This window comes from Danio aesculapii, chromosome 4, assembly GCF_903798145.1.
Source record: "Danio aesculapii chromosome 4, fDanAes4.1, whole genome shotgun sequence".
NCBI lineage: Eukaryota > Metazoa > Chordata > Actinopteri > Cypriniformes > Danionidae > Danio > Danio aesculapii.
Genome location: NC_079438.1, coordinates 27,987,253 through 28,009,022, shown reverse-complemented (window position 1 = coordinate 28,009,022; position 21,770 = coordinate 27,987,253). Strand labels below are relative to the sequence as shown.

General features: G+C 40.4%; 1 protein-coding gene across 1 annotated transcript; it reads left to right on the top strand.

Moving 5' to 3' along the window:
- Nucleotides 1-387: 387 nt before the first annotated feature.
- Nucleotides 388-20,474, top strand: LOC130222395 (cholecystokinin receptor-like; the record flags this gene model as incomplete). The annotated part of the gene is given in 4 exon segments (XM_056454994.1): nt 388-587; nt 589-651; nt 17,378-17,505; nt 18,711-20,474. Coding segments are annotated over 4 exon segments (927 nt in total), but the record flags the coding sequence as incomplete, so codon positions are not given.
- Nucleotides 20,475-21,770: the final 1,296 nt, after the last annotated feature.

Below are 21,770 nucleotides of genomic sequence, written 5' to 3'. Positions count from 1 at the left end.
ATCACTCTTTTAAGCTTTACAATTTCAAACTTGTCAGAGCAGAAATCAAGGGCAATAATGTAATTCAAAGTGCAAATAAACATGCACACACAAATCACGAAGTACAGAAACTGTTAATCAACTGACTTGCAGTGTAAAAAAAATCCCCGTCACCTGCCTAAACTCTATATATTGAATTTAACTGCTACAGTTAAACTACAGTTTTGAGTGTCTCTTTAATGTTAAATAAAGATCTGGTTGTTTAAATAAGTAGAGCATGCAATACTCACTGATGTCTTGTGGATTCTAGAAGCATAGATGAGTGTATAAGTTTAGCCTGTTTGATTTTATGTGTTATTTATATTTATGTAGTAATATACTTGTTCTGCTCTTGTCTACAATATCTTTACAGGTATATCTGTCAGCATCTCCACCTTCAGTCTGGTGGCCATTGCTATTGAAAGATACAGTGCTATTTGCAACCCACTGAAGTCAAGAGCATGGCAGACCCGTTCTCATGCCTATAAGGTCATCGCTGCCACATGGGTCCTCTCTGTAGCTATTATGGTGCCCTATCCTGTGTTCAGTATACTGGTGCCATTCAACAATGAACAACATCACAGCTCACATGTGCAGACTTGAATGGCCCATCAGCCAAGTGGAACAGACATGGTGAGTCCTTTGCGAGTTCAATCACTAGTCTCTTGGTAAATGATGCAATAACATGAAGACTTGAAGCTTGGTGTTTTTATTTCAACTTTTGATTTTATGTACATTTGGACTCTGGGAGTATGTGAATATCTGTTTGAGTATATATGTGGAGAAGCTACAAGGCTTCTGTTAATTGGTTGCTTATATATATATATATATAATATATATATATTATATATATATATATATATATATATATATATATATATATATATATATACAGCGCTCAGCATATATAAGTACACCCCTCACAAATCTATCTTTTAAATTTATATTTTAATAGGAAGCTATACAATATTATATTTGTGCATATACATTAGATTAGTCAGTACTGAAGCCAAATCTGGAGCTTATCTAACAAATGAACTTACGATAACGGTCCAAAAACTAGTACAGCAAAATTTATGTCATAGAAAATGTCTTCACCTTTGTGGATTACTCCAACAAGCAAACAGTGGACACTCTACAGCGGTTCCCAACAGGGGTCTCAGCCCCCAAGGGGGACTCAGCGAGCTCTGTACACTTTTTTAGCATTTTATCCCCTGGCTGACCAAAAAATGTTGTAGAATCCAGACAAATTTGAAATTTGAGTGTCACTGATTCGCCTACAGCAGCTAATAGTAATGACCCAAGCATACAGGACCCAGGTGAGGAAGCTCCAAACATTTCAGGTCGCAGCACTAGCAATACTGGAAACATGAAATGCAGGAAATACCAAGATAGTTACCTGAACTATGATTTTATTCCTTTTTCTCAAAGCAAAGAGTCCCTTATTTGTCATCCTTACTGCAAACGTATATGTGGAGGGGGGCCTTACAATATTTTCTTGGGGAAAAGGGGGTCTCAGGCAAAAAAAGGTTGGAAACCACTGCTGTACAGTTTGACAAATATTGCTGCTGTGGAACAACATAATGTTGAACAATGTAATATTGGGGTTATTGTACAGCAAGGATGTATAATCCTGCTCCTAAAGGGCCCTTTTCATAAATAAAACCTGATACATTATATCTGCTAGAATATAACTCTGGTAGGTAGGTATGTTGTGTTTAAGTCCTGGTTAAAATGCACTTATACAGTTAATAGTAATAAAACTGCAAAACAAACAAGACAAGGAAACTGCAGAAAATACAGCAATATATTGTAACAAAAGCATGAATATTCCTAAATATATATAGAAAGGAATTTTTTCCCTAGTGCTTTTTTTTTTTTTTTTACAATAGTAGCTGGCAGTAATAACATTGCCCCCAACTTATAAATCTGGGGCTCAAAGAAAATTTGGAGCTTTACACTCTTAATTATGTTACTGTAATAAAATGTTGTTTCAGACATGACTTTAGTACACCAATAGCCCTCCAAACGCAGCATTGGACATTTGTTCCCCCTCATTGGGGCTAAACATTTTAGATTATATGATGACTATTTCTCAGAATATAACATTTCAATTACTACCACGACAACAGCTTTTATTGATATTACTTTTAATAAAAATACATTGTATTAATACCTTCATTAATTTTCTTTTTGGCTTAGTCCCTTTATTAATCAGGGTCGCCACAGTGGAATGAACCGCCAACTTATCCAGCATATATCCATATATCCAGCCGCAACCCAGTAAAATAATTTTCTTTGCTTAAGGTTCTTCAAAACACAAATAGTGCAAAAAAATGGCAAATAAAATGATACAACAGCAAAGAGAACAAAGGACACAACCTAATAACATATACAAGAGTAAAAAATAATGTTGCAGTGTAAAGTGATGGCATGGATTAGCCTGATATTGTAAACAAAATGGGGTATGAGTGAAAAGAAGTGTCCAAAAAGCTGTTCAAAAGAACCACATCCATGCAATATAGCACAAGAAATCACAGGGTCTAATTATCACTAATCAGCATGAACCAGGGCCTTGAAAAGCATATGCTGGTCTTTAAGCAGGGACCTGATGTCAGGAATAATTTCTTAATGAGATGAAAATACATCACAATTGCAATTAAATATTGCTCATTAATTGTGGAGCAAAGGTCCAAGCCAAGCTTGGTATTCATCATTTCTCTCTGATAGTCTGTTTGGACATCCAGATGCATTGTTCCATTGGCCAAGAGTTTCACACAGATCGCAGCCTGCTGGTTCAACTCCTGGTCAGAGACTGTTAAGCTCCAGGGGGTTCTGACTTGTGATCTCTCTCTCTCTATCTCTCTCTCTCTCTCTCCTCTCTCTCTCTCTCTCTCTCTCTCTCTCTCTCTCTCTCTCTCTCTCTCTCTCTCTCTCTCTCTCTCTCTCTCTCTCTCTCTCTCTCTCTCTCTCTGTTAATATGACTGTGTTAAAAAGCAAGTATTAATGACCAAGGTAATCTAAAGATGATAATTTGAGTATTTAATAAAAATATTATTTTTTTTACATGCCGCTAAAGAAATGCTTTATTGAAGCTTTACTTTGATGTCCTGCTGAAGAATTTTTTAAAAGCAGTTCACATATTTACTTTGTAAATAACGGCCAATGGGCTTTTAACACTTTATTGACTGGAGAAAGCTAAATGTTCTCTCACTGCTGATCAAAGTTATTCATTTATCACTTTCAGAGGCATGTTGACACTTGAATTAATCAATAATGGGTAGAGTACTTTTAACCTTATTGAATCATTTTTCTTTGAGAAAAAAAATATAGGGTTTCATCCACCCTGTCTTTCATGCCAGCTTATTTGAAAACCTTTGATTCATGTTCACTGAAAAAAAAAGCCTAGAATGTCAAATTATACACTCGTTAGATAAAAAAAAAATAAATAATAATAATAATTATGGCAGCGTGGTGGCACAGTGGGTAATGTTGTCGCCTCACAGCAAGAAGGTTGCTGGTTCGAGCCTTGGCTGGGTCAATTGGCATTTCTGCGTGGAGTTTGCATGTTCTCCCCGTTTTGGCGTGGGTTTCCTCTGGATGCTCAGGTTTTCCCCACAAGCCCAAAGACATGCTCTATAGGTGAATTGGGTAAGCTAAATTGTCCATAGTGTATGTGTGTGAATGAGAGTGTATGGGTGCTTCCCAGTGATGGATTGCAGCTGGAATAAAACATATGCTGAATAAGTTGGCGGTTCATTCCACTATGGTGACCCCTGATTAATAAAGGCAGAAAAGAAATAGAATGAATGAATGAATGAATGAATGAATGAATGAATGAATAATGATTACATGCAGAGTGGATTGTGTTTCCAAGATTATGTTTTTGCTGGATGATTCACCTGTTCCAGTCTGGTTTCTTGCTTCTATAGGGACACTGTCCTGCCAGCTAATTAGGGTCTTCAGGATTACTAGGACCAGCTTCATCTCTGTTATATCATTGCCTCTTCACCTGCCACCTTATCTCCATGTTGTAGATTTTATTTACTGCATTGATGGCCTCTATACAGGGAAAACCAATGCATAACTGGAATATCCTTGAGATAACTTGAATGGTGATGATTATTACTTATATGTTTTGTGTATAAATTAGTTGCATGTTTTATTCTTCAGTGTACTCCATAGATATGTTTGGGGCTGCTAGAGAAGATATTTACAATTATTATTATAATTGTTATGTATATGTATAATGGCTTTAATAATATTTTATGTTATTAAAGGGCACATAGGTTACCCCTTTTTTCATATTTAATATAAGTCTTTTGTGTCCCCAGAATGTGTCTGTAAAGTTTCAGCTCAAAACACCAATCAGATTATTATTATAGCTGTTTGAAGTGTCTATATTATGGAAAAAGGTTTTGCTGTTTTTTTGTACTGGCCCTTTAAGGCTAGTCCTCCCCGCCCACCGTTCCCACGTGCCTGTCAGCAATCGCCGCCCTCGGCTGCCTCAGGAAGCAGATCTCACGTAACATGTGTGAGAAATACTACAGTAAGAACTTTAACAATCAGTATTTGATGCATTTTTTTGTGGATTTGCAACAATGAGTCACACACAATGTCATTACAAAGTTCACGCACACACACAGCAAGGACACAAACACATAGCGCAGACACATACACACACACACACACACACACACACAAACGTAGCGCAGACATACACACACACACATAGCTCAGGCACGCAGACTCACACAGAGAGAGAGAGAGACAGCACGTTAAGCTTTACACGCGTCTTGCACGCATATGTGTCATGATACTGGTAATATACACTGCTGTATGGATATCTCTTATATTAATGTACAAAATAAACCTGATTTAACGTCCACAAACCGCGATTAAAGCGTCTTCCTTTATAATTGTTCTGACACACGGCTGTGCTGATTAAGTGAATCTGAAGTGAATCGCTGTAATTTCATACACACATGCTCTGTTTTAAAACATTTAAACTTGTGAAACTCACTCTTGATCACATTTGATGATGATTGATGATCCTAGTGACTGAACAGACCTTTTATTCCCGGTTGCTTTGCGCTTGTCCTCTCTTGATGGTATGATGATACACGTGACTACCGGACATGTTAATGCGCGCAGCTTGTCAATCAATGTTGGTGGGCAGGGGGAGCCGCACTCCTACGTAAAGTTTGCAGTCGATCTGAAAACTGCTCCAATTGGTCCACCGTTTTTTATGTTGTTAAATTTGAAAAAAAAGAACTATTCACCCCAGTATGACAGTTTATTACGCTATACCTACACACATTTCGTCCAAACAGCTTGAAAAGTAGATTTTTCACCAAGTGCCCTTTTAAATCTCAAAATGATTCCTAGATCACACTCTAGGTTTGTGTGGGTTAAGTGTGACCTGCTGATGAGTCACAGTTGTGTAGCACTGTATATATGTAGCACTGTGTATATAGAGCTACCTGAAGTGTACATAGAAGACAGCTCTATAAAAAACCGAGGGATCAAGGGGTGTACATATACACTGCCCTAGTCCACTTTAATAAAATAATAAATAATACACAACCTACCTGTTGAATGCTACAGGATCAGTTCTAGTACAAAAATCAGAAAGGCCACTGATCTTGAGTCTGTTCCAAAAATATTTAACAGTTTCTTTTTTTCTCACACATTCACTGCAAGCATTTTTGTGTGTTTAATAGAAGTCTAATAGATGTCTAGTAGACATTTAAACAGACCTCTTAGCTAAAACAAGGCTATATTGGGGATGTCTATGTCAATCTAATAGTGTAAAGAGTCAGGTTAAACATCAGAGGTGAGGATCCAAATGCAGCTTTATTCTGGGATGATCGTACAGGGCAAAGTCAAAATAGGAACAGAGAGGAGCATGAATTTATTCCAGAGATGAATTGTTAGGACATCCGGCAAAACAACATAAAATATAAACAAAGCAAAAAAAAAAAAAGAGTAAGACAAGAGCAAGGAAATACTTTGTAGTGCTCACTTGCAGGATACAAGACTCAGCAAAGATATGTGTGTGTGTGTGTGTGTGTGTGTGTGTGTGTGTGTGTGTTCTCAAGCTTCAGCTGTGTATTTGCAATCAAGGGGGATCTGGAACTGGTGTGTGAGGTGCATGATGGAATATGTAGTCCAGTTCAGGGGCAGATGTGACGTGTAGAGTGCCCTCTAGTGTGTAGCGAGTGCCCACCCTCGGTGACTGACAAATAGACAAAAAATAGCTCATATCTAGATTAATCATATGGTATGGTGGAATAAATAACTACACATGTGAAGTCTGTTTAATCTGCCTAATTGATGATTAGTCTAATTTTGGACTATTCTTATATATATTAAGAACAAAATTCCTTATCTCTTATCTCTATCCATGTTTGTTTTCAAAAAAACACACAGGTATTACAAGTCGCACATTGTAAACATGTTTGCTTATTAGTGTGCTTCCTAATATCACACTCCAAAATCTACTTCCTGGTCAGATTAGTATTACGTTTATTGCCTTTGTGCTTGAGCTCATAATGAATTTGAAAGCCACACAGGAAACAAAAGGAGAGAAAAGTGTCTTTGATATTAGATAAGTGCAGCATGGAAAGGGGCTGCAAGCACAAAGCTGTCTGATAGATGAAAAAGATCTGAGGAACAGACTAGCAGAGATGCTTTCAGGGAATACTCCCCACGCTGTCATTTGAATATTACAAAATGACGTCCTACTATGGGACAGAGCTTTTTATTTAAAGGGCTATGAAACCCCCATGTCTCAGCAGGGTTTTTTTCACACCTCTAGTTTGAAAATAGTAAGGAAAGTGTGCGAGTCCCGCTTTGTTTAGGTGGGAGTGTCCCAACAGCGAAAAAGGGAAGGGTTTGCATGAAAATGGGAGTTTTGTTATAGTGGGCTGGCAACCCAAACACAGACGCAGGGGAGATGGACAGCGATTCGGGAGAGCAGCATTTACAGTGGATCTGAGAGCTGTGTAAAAAAAGTGCAGGATTTCATTCCACCAGATTCTCCTCAGTCACATTATCTGGTTGATTGACAGTACAGGTCCACTGCCTTATCATTTGTAACCTTTCAACACAAACACGCATGTGTATGCAGGAGAAAGTGTAGATGCTCCTGACGAGGTGAAAGTCTCACATTGGTAGTTATTATTCCCAACTGTATTTATTGAAATAACCAAATAACTAATAAATACACCATTGTGCCTGCCCACAAATACTGCACTGCACTAAAAAAGTGGACTGTTGTAATCTGTTGTGAAAACATTGGTCTGGCACACACCACCTTACACCGCACTTCGGGTTCAGAAGGATGTTACTGTTGTACAACCATTTAAAAAGACACCACAAGCATTTGCAGTTCATAATATTGTAGTAATATTACTGTAAATTACTTAGTAACATCAGACATTTCACTAAGTAATGTCTTTAAAAACTGAAAGAGTACTGTTCACGATACCAACTACTTTGCCATCTGAAGAAACATAAACAACAAACATTGATCGCACACTTACCAAATCCGTAGAGACAGGACAATCAACATGAATTGGAACCGCGTCTTTTAAAAAGAAAATGAGTGGCAAACCTGAATTTGACCTTTTTCAGATTCGAAAAGCTCTCGGGTAAAAATGTTCCTTACAAATGTATTTTTGTCACATGTTAGCAGGCCCACTGGTAATCCACACGCGAGTTGTGGCTCTCATCGTGGAGAAATTAAAAAAAACCTTTGTTGTGGCACATTTATAAATGCAACACTGATGACTCATGTCTGTGAACACTTCTTCTTCCTCCACTTGTTTTAATTACGGTTGGCAAACACAACTTGACGTCTCTCTGAACACTGTAACAGGTAAAAAGAGTCTTCGGAGCTATATCACGCATATTAATGAAGTTGCACTTCATTCACAATAGAGTGCACTTATTGGTTCGTTCGTAATTCTTTCTCATGAATTAATGCTAAAAACTCATGACGTCACTTTTTACCCACTGGTACAGACATCCAGTCTCCATGCTGAAATTTACACAATGGCGTTTACACATCGCTGTGACATAGCTTCAATTTTTTTTTTTTCAAACCAGAAGAACAAATTTGCTCAAAACAATGAAAAAACAACCAATTTTCACTTTTTTTGTGAAATATATGTGTCATAATAGTGTTTTTAGCAATGTGGGACATATAAATGACTGTCGACAGCTCAGAAAATGTGTTTTGGTGTTTCGTGACCCTTTAAAGCTTGACATTCATTGTATTGTCTTACTGTATGTCTGAGCTTACCAACAGTCCATGTTATTTAACATATTAAAGAATAAATCTGTCAGGCCAAGTTCACAGTCATTGTATCGCCATTGCTTTCACACTGCATGACTCTCTGGGTAACCTTCGGTTGCTGCTGTGTTCACATTGAATGATGGATCAGAGGCAGGAAGTTACACCCTGCATGACTTTACTATAAGCAACAAATGCTGACAGCTCTGTTTGGACTGGAAACCAAAAGCAATGAAAAGTGATTAGAACCGAAAAGGTCTTATGAGCCTGCTGATATTCTGGTCTATAGCTCCTCCCATTGCCGTGTATCCTATTCTCTTATTGGCTGTAAGTCACTGCAGAGGTTTTTCAGTCAGAACCTAGGATTTTGTGATTCTCTTAGGGCAGGGACACACCAAGCTGATGGTTGACCATTGGGTTTCAAATCGAGCCATCAGTCAGCATCTGTCACGGTTGCAGGTTTGGTGCGCTTTCCGGAGTATCTGTTTTGTCACATGGGTTTGTGTTGTTTGTTTTTCCACGTGTATTTGTTTGGTCACGTGTTATGACGGCACTCAGCTGTTTGATCACCAGCTGAGGTTCATTACTGAGCCTATATCTGGCTACGTTTCTATGTCTCTATGTCAGTTCGTTGTGTTTGCTTATGTGTATCTGTGTTGTGCTCAGGACTAGAAGAGTGACTGCTGGTATTCGTTTCGTCCCCTCTGTTCCTGCCCCAGAGTTCCAGTGTCCTCACCCTCTTTTTGTAGCCCTGTTGGCTTATTTTCACTGTTACCATTAAATATCTCACTTGCATTTGGATCCATCTCTGTACTCTTATTTCACACGTGACAGAACGAACTGACCTTGTCATGGATCCAGCGAGTGCATCCAGATCTCTGAGATCGTCTCACTCAGTAACGCCAGGATTGACGGCAGGATGAGGCATTAGCTACCACCGCTCAGGCGATTCAGGCTCTGGTTGGCCAGGTCTCCTTGCTCACCACTCAGGTCCAAAAGCTTGGTTACAGGAGCGGCACAAGCTGAGACCGCACCAGCCCCTGTAGTGTTGCCAGCACCAATGACTACTAATCGCCTTGTTGAACCTAGCCTTCCTCCTCCACCTGCTATTCCGGAGAGCCTCACCTATGCCTGTCCTTTCTCTCCAAGTTTTCCTTGTACATCACGTTGCAACCACGTTGTTCTCCACGAGCAGGCTAAGGTTGCCTTTGTCATCACTCTCCTTTCGGGTAAGGCGGCTCAATGGGGAACTACAGCCTGGGAACAGAAACTGCCATGCTGTTCTACTACCTTCGATCTGTTCTCCAAAGAGCTTAAGAAGGTGTTTGATCGGGGCCGCTTCCGGGAGAGAGGCCGCCCGATCCTCGCTGAACTCTGTCAGGGAAATCGGAGCGTGGCGGACTACTCTATTGAGTTTCGGACTTTGGCGGCTGAGGTGCGGCTGGAACGAGGAGGCGCAGTGGGACATGTTCCTGCATGGACTATCCGAGCGTCTTCAGGACGAGATCTATACTGCAGATCTTCCAAAGACCTTGGACGAGTTAGTGGATCTGGCGGTTCGGGTGGACGCCCGATTGCTTCGCCGAGAGAATCGCAGGCAGCAGGTCAGGTTTTTGGAGCCGGTCTCTGGTCTTCCGGTTTTGGCTGCGGCGCCGGAAGTGGGAAGCGCTGACCCGGAACCGATGCAGGTGGGCAGGTCCCGCTTGTCCGTGCAGGAGAAGCGCCGACGGAGAGAGGAGGGACTCTGCCTTTACTGTGGGGCACGGGACATCGTGTGTTTCCTGTCCAGTAAAAGACAACACCCATCAGTAGGTAAGAGGTTACTGATGGGTGAAATTAATCTGGATAAACCCTCTGCGGCGGCTACCTTGTTGCCCGTCACTTTATCATGGGGTTCCGGAAGCCAGAACACCCATGCCCTTGTTGATTCCGGGGCAGAGGGGAATTTCATTGATTCCAGTTTCGCTTTCAGTTTTAAACTTCCGGTTAACACCCTTTCACCACCCATTGCAGTACGCGCCCTCAGTGGACTTTCCCTTCCTACTATCACTCACTCCACTAAACCCATAAAGATGATCACGTCCGGAAATCATGTTGAAAATATATCTTTCTTTTTAACAGACTGTGCTAACACACCAGTGGTTTTAGGTCATCCTTGGCTGATCCTCCATAAGTCTCACATTAACTGGGGTCTTAATACTATATTTTCATGGAGTTTGAACTGTCATGAGTCTTGTCTTTTGTCTGCTCGTTCTGCCGTGTCTTGTTCTGTGTTTCAGGAGGAGCGCATAGACCTGTCAAACGTGCCCAGTGAGTACCTCGACCTGAAGAGAGTGTTCAGTAAGTCTCGGGCTGCTTCTCTGCCTCCTCATCGTCCCTATGACTGTGCTATAGATTTATTGCCAGGTACATCTCCGCCTAAAGGCAAACTATACTCTCTTTCTATTCCTGAGAGGGAGGCCATGGAGAAATACATTTCTGATTCTCTAGCGGCTAAGATCATTCGCCCTTCTTCTTCACCGGCGGGGGCGGGGTTCTTTTTCGTGAAAAAGAAAGATGGGTCTCTTCGTCCTTGCATAGATTATCGAGGGCTGAACAACATCACGGTGAAGAATACATATCCTTTGCCGCTGATGTCTTCAGCGTTCGAGCGTCTGCAGGGGGCATCTTTTTTCACGAAATTAGATCTCCGCAACGCATATCATTTGGTTCGCATTAAGCAGGGTCATGAATGAAAAACTGCATTTAATACCCCCAGGGGTCATTTTGAATATTGTGTTCTCCCTTTTGGGCTTTTCCAACGCCCCCGCAGTTTTCCAAGCACTCGTCAATGATGTGTTGCGAGATATGATAGATCAGTTTATTTATGTCTACCTGGATGACATTCTGATTTTTTCCCGTTCTCTCCAGGAACATGTGCAGCACGTCAGGCGAGTGCTTTAGAGGCTGCTAGAGAATGGGCTTTTTGTCAAGGCGGAGAAATGCGTGTTTCATGCACAGTCTGTTCCTTTTTTAGGACACATTGTGTCGGTCGAGGGGGTGCGCATGGATCCAGAGAAGATTCAGGCTGTGGTGAATTGGCCAATTCCGGAGTCTCGTAAGGCCCTGCAGAGATTTCTGGGCTTCGCCAATTTTTACCGGCGTTTTATTCGCAATTTCAGCCAGCTCGTCGCCCCTCTGACATCCTTAACCTCCTCCAAGACTTCCTTCAGGTGGTCGAGTGCAGCACAGGCTGCATTCACAAAATTAAAGGGCCGCTTTGTTTCAGCCCCCATTCTGGTGACTCCTGATCCCTCCCGGCAGTTTGTGGTGGAGGTTGACGCGTCAGAGGAGGGGGTGGGCGCTATCCTGTCCCAGCGTGCATCCTCGGATGACAGAATTCATCCTTGCGCGTTTTTTCACACCGATTATCTCCCGCAGAACGTAATTACGACATTGGTAATAGGGAGTTGTTGGCTGTCAAACTCGCTTTGGAGGAGTGGCGTCATTGGTTGGAGGGTTCGGGGGTTCCCTTTATCGTTTGGACCGACCATAAGAACCTTGAATACATCAAGTCTGCCAAACGACTTAGCTCCAGGCAGGCTCGGTGGGCATTATTTTTCGGACGATTCGACTTTACCATCTCTTATCGACCGGGTTCTAAGAACATCAAACCCGATGCGTTATCCCGTCTTTTTGATTTTTCCGAGCGCAATACGTCTCTTGAGCCCATCGTTCCTCAGAGGATTTGTATTTCTGCGGTGACATGGGAGATCGAGAGCAGGGTTCGCACAGCCCTGGATGGGGTAACGCCCCCGGCCGGATGCCCACCCAGCCGCTTGTTTGTGCCGGAGGAGATTCGGTCTGACGTCATTCGATGGGGACATTCCTCCAAAGTGGCTTGTCATCCTGGGGTGAGTCGTACTATATTTTTGGTTAAACAGCGATTCTGGTGGCCAGCTATGGCACGGGATATACGTGAGTTTGTTTTGGCCTGTTCCGTTTGTGCTGTTTCTAAGACTTCTAATCGACCTCCCGCTGGACTCCTTCATCCTCTGTCAGTGCCTTCGAGACCCTGGTCGCACATTTCGCTAGATTTTGTCACAGGTCTCCCGCCATCTGGTGGCAATACGGCTGTTTTGACCGTGGTGGACCGGTTCTCGAAGGCTACTCACTTTATCCCTCTTCCCAAATTACCCTCAGCCAGAGAGACAGCGGATGCTGTCATAAATCACGTCTTTCGCATTCATGGCCTCCCGACGGACGTGGTTTCTGACAGGGGGCCTGACAGTTCTGACAGTTTGTCTCTAAATTTTGTAGAGAATTTTGTCGTTTATTGGGGGCGTCTGTAAGTCTTTCTTCTGGTTTCCATCCTCAGAGTAACGGACAGACTGAAAGGGCCAACCAAGATCTCGAGCGTATGTTACGTTGTTTGGTTTCCCAGAATCCCACCTCTTGGAGTCAGCAGCTCCCATGGGTGGAGTATGCACACAACTCATTGCCAGTGTCAGCCACGGGCCTTTCTCGGTTTCAGTGTAGTTTAGGTTACCAGCCAGTTTAGGTTTAGGTTTAGTTTAGGTTTTCCCAGTCTGGAATCCGAAGTCGCGGTCCCCTCCGCTCACGCCTTTGTCCAGAGGTGCCGACGCACTTGGAACAGGGCCAGACAGACCCTCCTCCAAGTGGGTGCGCGCACCAAGGCTAAAGCCGATCGCCACCGGTCTAAGCCTCCCGTTTACGTCGTCGGTCAAAGAGTGTGGCTTTCAACCAAGAATATTCCCTTGTGTTCCGTATGTAATAAACTTGCACCTAAATTTATTGGCCCATTCACTGTCATCAAAATCATTAGTCCGGTGGCAGTCCGCCTCAAACTTCCTCCAGCGTACAGGAGAATACATCCCGTGTTTCATGTTTCCAAATTAAAGCCCGTTTTTCATACGGCCATTAACCCGCCCAGTCCGGTCCCTCCCCCGCCGCGTCTCGTAGATGGGGAGACCGTTTATTCGGTTAAGCGCATTCTGGATTCAAGACGGAGGGGGCGAGGATTTCAGTACTTGGTGGACTGGGAAGGTTACGGTCCAGAGAAGAGAAGTTGGGTTCCGGCTAGGGACATATTGGATCACTCTCTTATCGATGAATTCAATCGCCAGGTAAGCTCTTCTGGGAGCACCAGGAGGTGCTCTTAAGAGGAGGGGTATTGTCACGGTTGCAGGTTTGTGCGCTTTCCGGAGTATCTGTTTTGTCACATGGGTTTGTGTTGTTTGTTTTTCCACGTGTATTTGTTTGGTCACGTGTTATGACGGCACTCAGCTGTTTGATTGATCACCAGCTGAGGTTCATTACTGAGCCTGTATCTGGGCTACGTTTCTATGTCTCTATGTCAGTTCGTTGTGTTTGCTTATGTGTATCTGTGTTGTGCTCAGGACTAGAAGAGTGACTGCTGGTATTCGTTTCGTCCCTCTGTTCCTGCCCCAGAATTTCAGTGTCCTCACCCTCTTTTTGTAGCCCTGTTGGCTTATTTTCACTGTTACCATTAAATATCTCACTTGCATTTGGATCCATCTCTGTACTCTTATTTCACACGTGACAGCATCGGTCCAGCTAGCTGGTTTGGTGTGATCCACATTTCGCCTCTTATCGGGCTAATGTCAGATCGAGTTGTCCCTTTCAGCATGTAGAATTGGTATCATTCGTTGGCTAAAGAGAGCAATTTAATTTGTCATCCAGTAACAAATCTGAGCGTAAGAACACAAAGTCAAGTGATGTAACTAAGTAAACAATTAAATAAGGAAGGCAACTACGCCAGGTTTAATTTTTCTACATTTCTCAAATAATTGCAAACAATAGGCCTGTTTCAGTAAGGAGGTTCAACCATCTCGGAGTTTAAACTTGAACTCTGAGTTGATTTACCGAGAGATTAAAAACTCAGAATTAGGTCAATCAACTTTGAGTAGACTAACTCAGAGTTAAGCGCCCACACCGCAACTTCAAAAAGGCATTATCAAAAGAGCGCAGACATTACAAGTGACTATGGCAACATCTTAAAAAAAGACATCACCATTTCTTTCTCCAGCTGAACTTGATGTGCTCATGCAAAGTTATAGCAAATATGACCATATATGTTAAAAAGCAACACCACTGCATCAGTGAAACTGAGACAGTTAGCTTGGGAAAACAGCTGCTCAAGTTAATGCGAAATTTTACATTTAAAGTTTTTAAATATTTAAGTATAATAAAATAAGTAATGTTATGTGTGACGTTTCTAAAAAATTTTTACACACATTCACACTTTTATACACGTTGATCAGTTTTAAAGGGCACCTATGGTGAAAAATCTACTTTTCAAGCTGTTTGGACAGATATGTGTGTAGATATAGTGTATAGACTGTCATATTGGGGTGAAATAAACACACCCAGTCCTTTTTTTTCAATTTAACAACATAAAAACTGTGGACCAATTGGAGCGGTTTTCAGACCGACCGCAACTTGACGTAGGAGTGCGGTCCCCCCACCCACCGAATTGATTGACAGCTGCGCGTATTAACATGTAGTCATGTGTATAATCATATCAAGAAGACCAGACGTGCGCAAAGCAATGGGGAATAAAAGGTCTGTTCAGTTCGCTAGGATCATCAATCATCATCAAATGTGATCAAGAGTAAGTTTCACATGTTTAAAATGTTTTAAAACAGTGCACGTGTGTAATGAATTACAGTGATTTACTTCAGCTTTACTTCATCAGCACAGCCGTGTGTCAGAACAATTATAAAGGAAGACACTTCAATCCCGCTTTGTGGACATTAAAATCAGGTTTATTTTGTTCATTAACATAACAGATATCCATACAGCAGTGGAGATTAACCTGTATCCTGTCACATTTGCGTGCAAAAAGAGTGCAAAGCTAAACACGCTTTGTCTGTCTCTCTCTGTGTGTTTGTGTGTGCGCATATAAAATAGCGCGTATAAAATAGAATCTTGTAAAAGGTATAATGAAAAATCTGATGGGTGTTTTGAGCTGAAACTTTACAGAAACATTCTGGAGACGCAAAACACTTATATAAAATCTGAAAAAAGGGGTAACCTAGGTGCCATTTAATAGATTTAAAAGCGCACTTGTGTCTGCCTTTTTTATTGATCAAGTAATAGAGGTTGATATAACATTTAGAATGTAAGCAGAACTAAACAATAGTTTTTAGATAGAATAATAATCCCATTAATCTAGTTACAGTACATGTCCCTGTCGAAGGTCTGTGATTTGAATCTAATTGTGTATTAAAAAAGGACAAGCCATTCTCGTATGTGACTTTGTTCTTTGTGTGACTGAAATGTAGGCAATAGCAATGTTTCCATCCAAATATATTAATTAAATTTATGTGCAAAACTGGAATAATGCATAAAAGATAAAGCAGCATTTCCATCCCACGATTCAAAGAGAACAAAATTGTCACTTCCTGATTAATTGGGCACCAAATATCAACAGTAAAAACAGAATTTACTGCGGTAGAAAAAGCTGCGTCAATCTTTTCTTTATTTAATAAATGTACTTGCGCCTCAGAAGACAATGCTGACACTGAAAGCGTGGTGGCGTTTGAAGCTATGAGACGCGGAGAACAGATGCTCCTGACCCGCTCCAGACGCTCTGGAGGTCATTAATAATATAATAACGCTAATACTGAAACGGTTAAGGTGTTTTAGAATGAATGACCAAAACAACATTTAAGATGTTTTACAGTGTGCTCAGCCTGCTGGTTTGTCTATTCACACACATTTTCATCACCACATGATCATCTTATAACAAACCTTTTTTTAATGCACATACTGTAATTTGTTCAGTATAAGTGTTTCCATCGTAGTTTAGGCGAATCTTTTCTATTGAATAAAAGTTTATCCTACTCATTTATGCGCATATGTTTTTTATGCGTATTTTCAAAAGCATCATGACGTTTCCATCAAACGTTTTTATCCGCATATCTATAATGAGCATTAAAATAGGTGGGTGGAAACGTAAGGCTAAGGCAAGAAATACCGCTTCGTCTTCAAAAAAAGGGGAGGAGATTGACAGAAACTCAGAGTTTAGAGAATAAAACCTGCTTCTGACCAGGTTAGGTTCACAGAGTAAGTTACCACAGTAACTGACTCTGAGTTAAAGTTACCTCTCTTTCAGAAAAAGGCTTGACTTGCTTTCTCGAGTTTAACAAACCTGCCATTTTGAAACGGAAAACCCAGAAGTTCTCTCATTTCAGGGTTAAAATACTCAAGTTTTCACTTAACCTCCTTTCTGAAACGGGCCCAATATGTATCATTAGATTATCAGATATATTTGAACAAGCAAATTCCTCCATGTTGAGTGGCATGTACTGTGATAATGATACTAAACACTGCTTTATTTATGCATTGTCTGTGCACATTTAATCTTCCAGGGTCCCTTTGTGGAATGAGAAAACTGATTTTTGCCCCCTGTGGGAGTGAAAAGACACGTTCATGTGCAGGTTTTTGGTCTATATGTGAGCCAATGCAAGCCAACAACACAGAAGGTTTTTCGTCAGTTGTTTGGCATTGGATTGGTGTTTCCCGCCACTTAGATCACACCCATTATAATTCACATTGCGTGATTTGATTGTCATGTGCACGAACAAGCACTGATTTGCTTCTTGGGGGAATAAATTAGCTCCAACTTCAGAGTAGGGTTGAACCCAGTTCAACACGTGGTCTAAATATATGTTGATTGGCTTGAATTTAGAGAATCCAAGAATTTCAGTTGGTGGTGTAATTTCAACCAGGAAGATGGCAATAAAAGAGAAGCTAGGTTAGGTACTGCCCTTGTGCCTAGTTTCTATAACAGAGCTGTTTTAACTACCCAGTGCAAAAGCACTTTTGAGACCATTGATGTTGATTAATGATTGACTTGAACTTGCAACACTTTTGGAAAATGGATTCTAGAAAAGTCATTCCTGCCTCCACTCATCTCCCTGGTTCTCATCTGTTCACTTCTTAAGAGTGGTTGAGCGGTTTCATTGTTTTTTTTATACTGTCTCTATTGATTCACTGCATTTTCATTTACAGATATTTTCTTTTCTCTGTCAGGTACGTCTTGTTGCTGTCCATTCTGTTCTTCATCCCAGGAGTGGTGATGATAATTGCCTACGGTCTCATATCCAGAGAACTTTACAGAGGGATTCAATTTGAGCTGGAGCAGAAAAAAGACTCCAGTGGTATGAAATTTTTGTGAACACGTGTGCGTGTGTATGTGTGTAAAGACCCAGAATCTCAAAGTAGTCTGAAGCACACCCGTCCACTTTGATAAACCACCTAAAACATTTAAAAGATTTAATTTTTGTTTAACCACCAGACATTTCCATCAAACGTTTTTTTTTTTTTATTCAGCACTTGAATCTGACTTCATCCTGTGCATTATATCTATTTGGCTTGAATTTTCAGCAGTTAAACAAGGAAGAGTAAATTGAAGTATTGCTAATCATGTTTACTTGCAACAGCATTTGATTTAATGTTTCTGTATGTCAAAGAGCCCTTAAAAAGTTGTTTCCTGCCATTTGAGAGATTTGAGCAAGGTAGATGCTTTTATTTGGCATCCTCAAATGGCATGCTCAACAGACTTTTCCTCTCTCCATTTTGTGAAAGTGGCTGCTTGACCCATGTCTCCCATGGTGAATACTGAATGCACTAGGGTCATGCTGAGTACTTCCCTGAGCGTTAAGGTTGATTGTGCACTGATGTGCTGAATGTAAGTTCTCTCGGGGAGAAGCTTTAGATAACTGCAGTGAGGTGGAAGAGGGTACTTCTCAGTGCATTGAAGTTAAAGACCTCCACAGGTATCTTTTATTAGAAGTATTGCTGAAAAAGCAACAACTTTTTTTAGTGATGAATTTTTTGGAGAACTACGCATAGGGACATGCTGAACCAAGTCTATGCATAGTTAAATAGACTACTGGTTATACAGGTGTTATTTGTTTAAGTTGTACCACCCTTTTTTTCACAGGCATACAGTGTGACAAAACACTTCCTTTTTAAATGAGATGTCTTCTTTTCCCTAATGTTATGTTCTTCACAACCAACATTATGCCATCTATATTAATCCACATTGAAACAGATTTATCTGAAGTGTCCTCATACATTGCAAAGATGAGATCTCTGCAGCTCTGCTTATTAAATAATGCAAAAAAAAGGTTAAAAAAATATCAAACTGTGTTTTTGGTATTTGAATTTAGCTTAAATGTCAGTTTATGATGCTTGTTTTTTTACAGGTATTGTCATTTTACAGATTTGAAAATGAGAGCTAAGAAAATGTTTGTAAACAGCCAAAAAGTCCAGAAGAGCAGTCAGAGTGATTGTGGACAGATGCAGTATAGGGTAACTGTACATCTTTATTTACTCTGATTTTTTTTTTTTTCATTTACAGGTGTAAAGAATGGGTTGAATGGTGGATTGTCATCTTGCCATGATGAGAGCGATGGATGTTATATACAGGTCTCAAAGAAACCTCCCGCTATGGAACTTTCAGCTTTGACCACCTCAGGCACAGTCAAGACAGACCGTCCACGAAGCAACACCTCAGAGGCCAAACTCATTGCCAAAAAACGAGTGATCCGAATGCTGATCATTATAGTTGCCATGTTCTTTGTATGTTGGATGCCTCTATACTCTGCCAACACCTGGAAGGCTTTCGACCAAATATCTGCTCAGCGTGCACTTTCTGGAGCTCCCATCTCCTTCATTCAGCTGCTCTCCTATACCTCAGCCTGCGTTAACCCAATCATCTACTGCTTCATGAACACCCGCTTCCGAAAGGCTCTCTTGGCTACCTTCGGGTGTTGCAGGCGGCCGTGCCACAATCACAGGAAGAGGAGGGAAGGTGATGATGAGATCACTGGGGTCACAGGGGCGTCCATATCCAAGTTCAGTTATACAACTGTTAGCACGGTAGGGCCATGTTAGCATTGCGGGTGTTTCCAATTTGATCCAAGAGCCATGTGTTTGTCATGTATTGCTCGTTTAGGAGTTCAGATTACCGGTTCTTCTTTTCATGGTGTCCACATTCTTTGTTCAATGTGTCAGTGTTTATTTGGAAAAGAATACCTCAATTGTTTGTTCTTTCTGCCTAATTCTGTGTGTCAGTGGTCTTTCTTTGGTTGTGTACAAGGGATGTACAAAAATGAAGCTTTATTTTTTGTGCGGTAAATATTAGAGGACTTTTCAAAAGATGATCTTAATAATGCATGGTAAGTGTCAATAGAGAAATACCATAGAAATATTCTTATATCTTTGATGTTATTGAACCAAATACTGCACGTTGCATGATCAAACAAAACAGCCCTCTGGTAGATAGCTGGCTACAAAATGGTACAGTTGGTCTTTTTTGGTCTACATGAATGTTGTGTTTTTTTCTTGTTGGTTCTTTGTTTTGTTTGAGCTCTTTAACAGAATCCTTGTCTTGATGAGCTTCAGTTACATCACCGAGAGTTTATTTCCTCATAATAACAGCATTAGAGGTCTTGTAGGAAACAATGTTTAATGCTCCTCCTTTTTTGATGCACATGTTCTACAAGTTATCTTACACAAAGATCTATCAGGGGAGCAAGGGAGTTCAGTCATCAACAACCTCTTGCAAATCTTCACCCCAGCTGATGTGACGAAATGGTCAACACTGCCATGTTATTGTACAAGAATTTTTAAAATACTCCTAGACACCTTGACACTGGGAAATATTGAAAGAAAAAGAAAGGAATAAAGTGTAAAGAGAACTTGAAGATGAAGATGTGATTGCCTGACAAAACCACAACCTGAAAAAAGAAAGCAAGTCTGTGTAAAATTGCAGTTGCTCTAATTGATTTTTTACCTTATTCCTGAGGCTGATGAGACACCTGGGATATTCAGCATCTTGTCTGGCCCCAATGAAGCCTCTCTGAATATATGAAAGGAGAGCTAAGCTCTTGTTTGGGCTGAATTTAATTTATTCAGCAGTTCATGCTAAACATGAAAGCCGGATCTGCACAGTGAAACCAAGCATAAGATGTTTGGGTGCTTATGACTAGTTTATCACAGGGCTGCTGACACATGTATAAAATATGGTCATACAAGTATCCACTTGAAGAGTTCAGATGCAAAACCCTCTAAATCCATCAGACCTCATATTTTGTAAATGAGCATTTTCTATCAGGCTCTTATAATAAGGTTCAGAAGGTTCATTTTATATATAATGAAAAGGTTATTAGCTAGTAAATAATTTTTTTTTTCAAAAAATGTCACTTTAGACAATTCGTTGGTTTTTAACAAGGTAGATTTTCTTCTGCGTCAAAGCCAGCAAAATCCACTAGTGCTTTTTTTGCAAATACCACTAAATCCACCTATTGAGACAAGACAGTGCAATTAGCTGAAAAATCACTAAAGATGCCATTAGAAATTATCTTACCCAAATATAAAACACATAACACCTAAGTTAAAAACAAATAAATCTGTTAAGTAAGTGGTTCGTTCTGCTGTGTTAACCCCTGATAAACTAGGGACTAAGCAAAAGGAAAATGAATGAATGAAATCTGTCAATTAAGTGCATTAATCAATAACAATAAAATTGACATTAATTAAATCTTAATAATCTGTTGTCGTTTCATAAATTTGGGATTTACATTTAATGGAAGTAGAGCAGTGTAAACATTGTAAATATTGTAAAACAAGCTTAGTATAGTAAATCTGACTCATTCAAAGTAGCCTCACTGTGCAAAAAAAACGTTATGAATGCATGCTACACTTCAGTTTCTACATTGTGTTTTCTTCTTTTTCTTGTAATGCACAGAGTTGTGAGGTAAGAAATGTTTTCATTTGTCATTCAGTGACAGTTGGACAGGCTTATACAATTCTCTTATATTTTATACAAGTCTCCTCATAAAAGCCGGCGTATCTGCACGCTGCTACATTGAAAACATATGATTCGATTCGCACCTTCAGATTGATTCTCGGGAGATAGCGGCTTTTGCTGTCAAAGGCAAGTGACGTTTAGAGGCTTTTGCCAACAAACAGTTATTTCTGAATGCGCTGATGCTGAGATTTGGATAATTTTTAAGCAAATATATTTGTTCAACATGTACTACGTGCCTAAAGCATTCACTCAATGCCATTAGCTCATTTTTGGCGAAAGTGGCGTTTAGTGGCTTTTGCATCTGAACTCTTTACTTGTTAAAGGGAAGGCTCACCCAAAACTGAAATTTCTGTCATCATTTACTCTTCCTTCACTTGTTCCAAACCTGTTTTCTGAGTTTCTTTCTTCTGTTAAACAAAAAATGTGGATGTCAACGGTAACACATTTTCAGCTTTTAATAATATACACTACCAGTCAAAAGTTTGGGGTTAGTTTTTTTTTCTTTAGAAAATTATTATGTTCATCAAGGCGGCATTTATTTAATTAAAAAAAAGTAAAATAGTTAAATATTTATAAAAAGTTTAAATAACTGTTTTCTTACTGTAT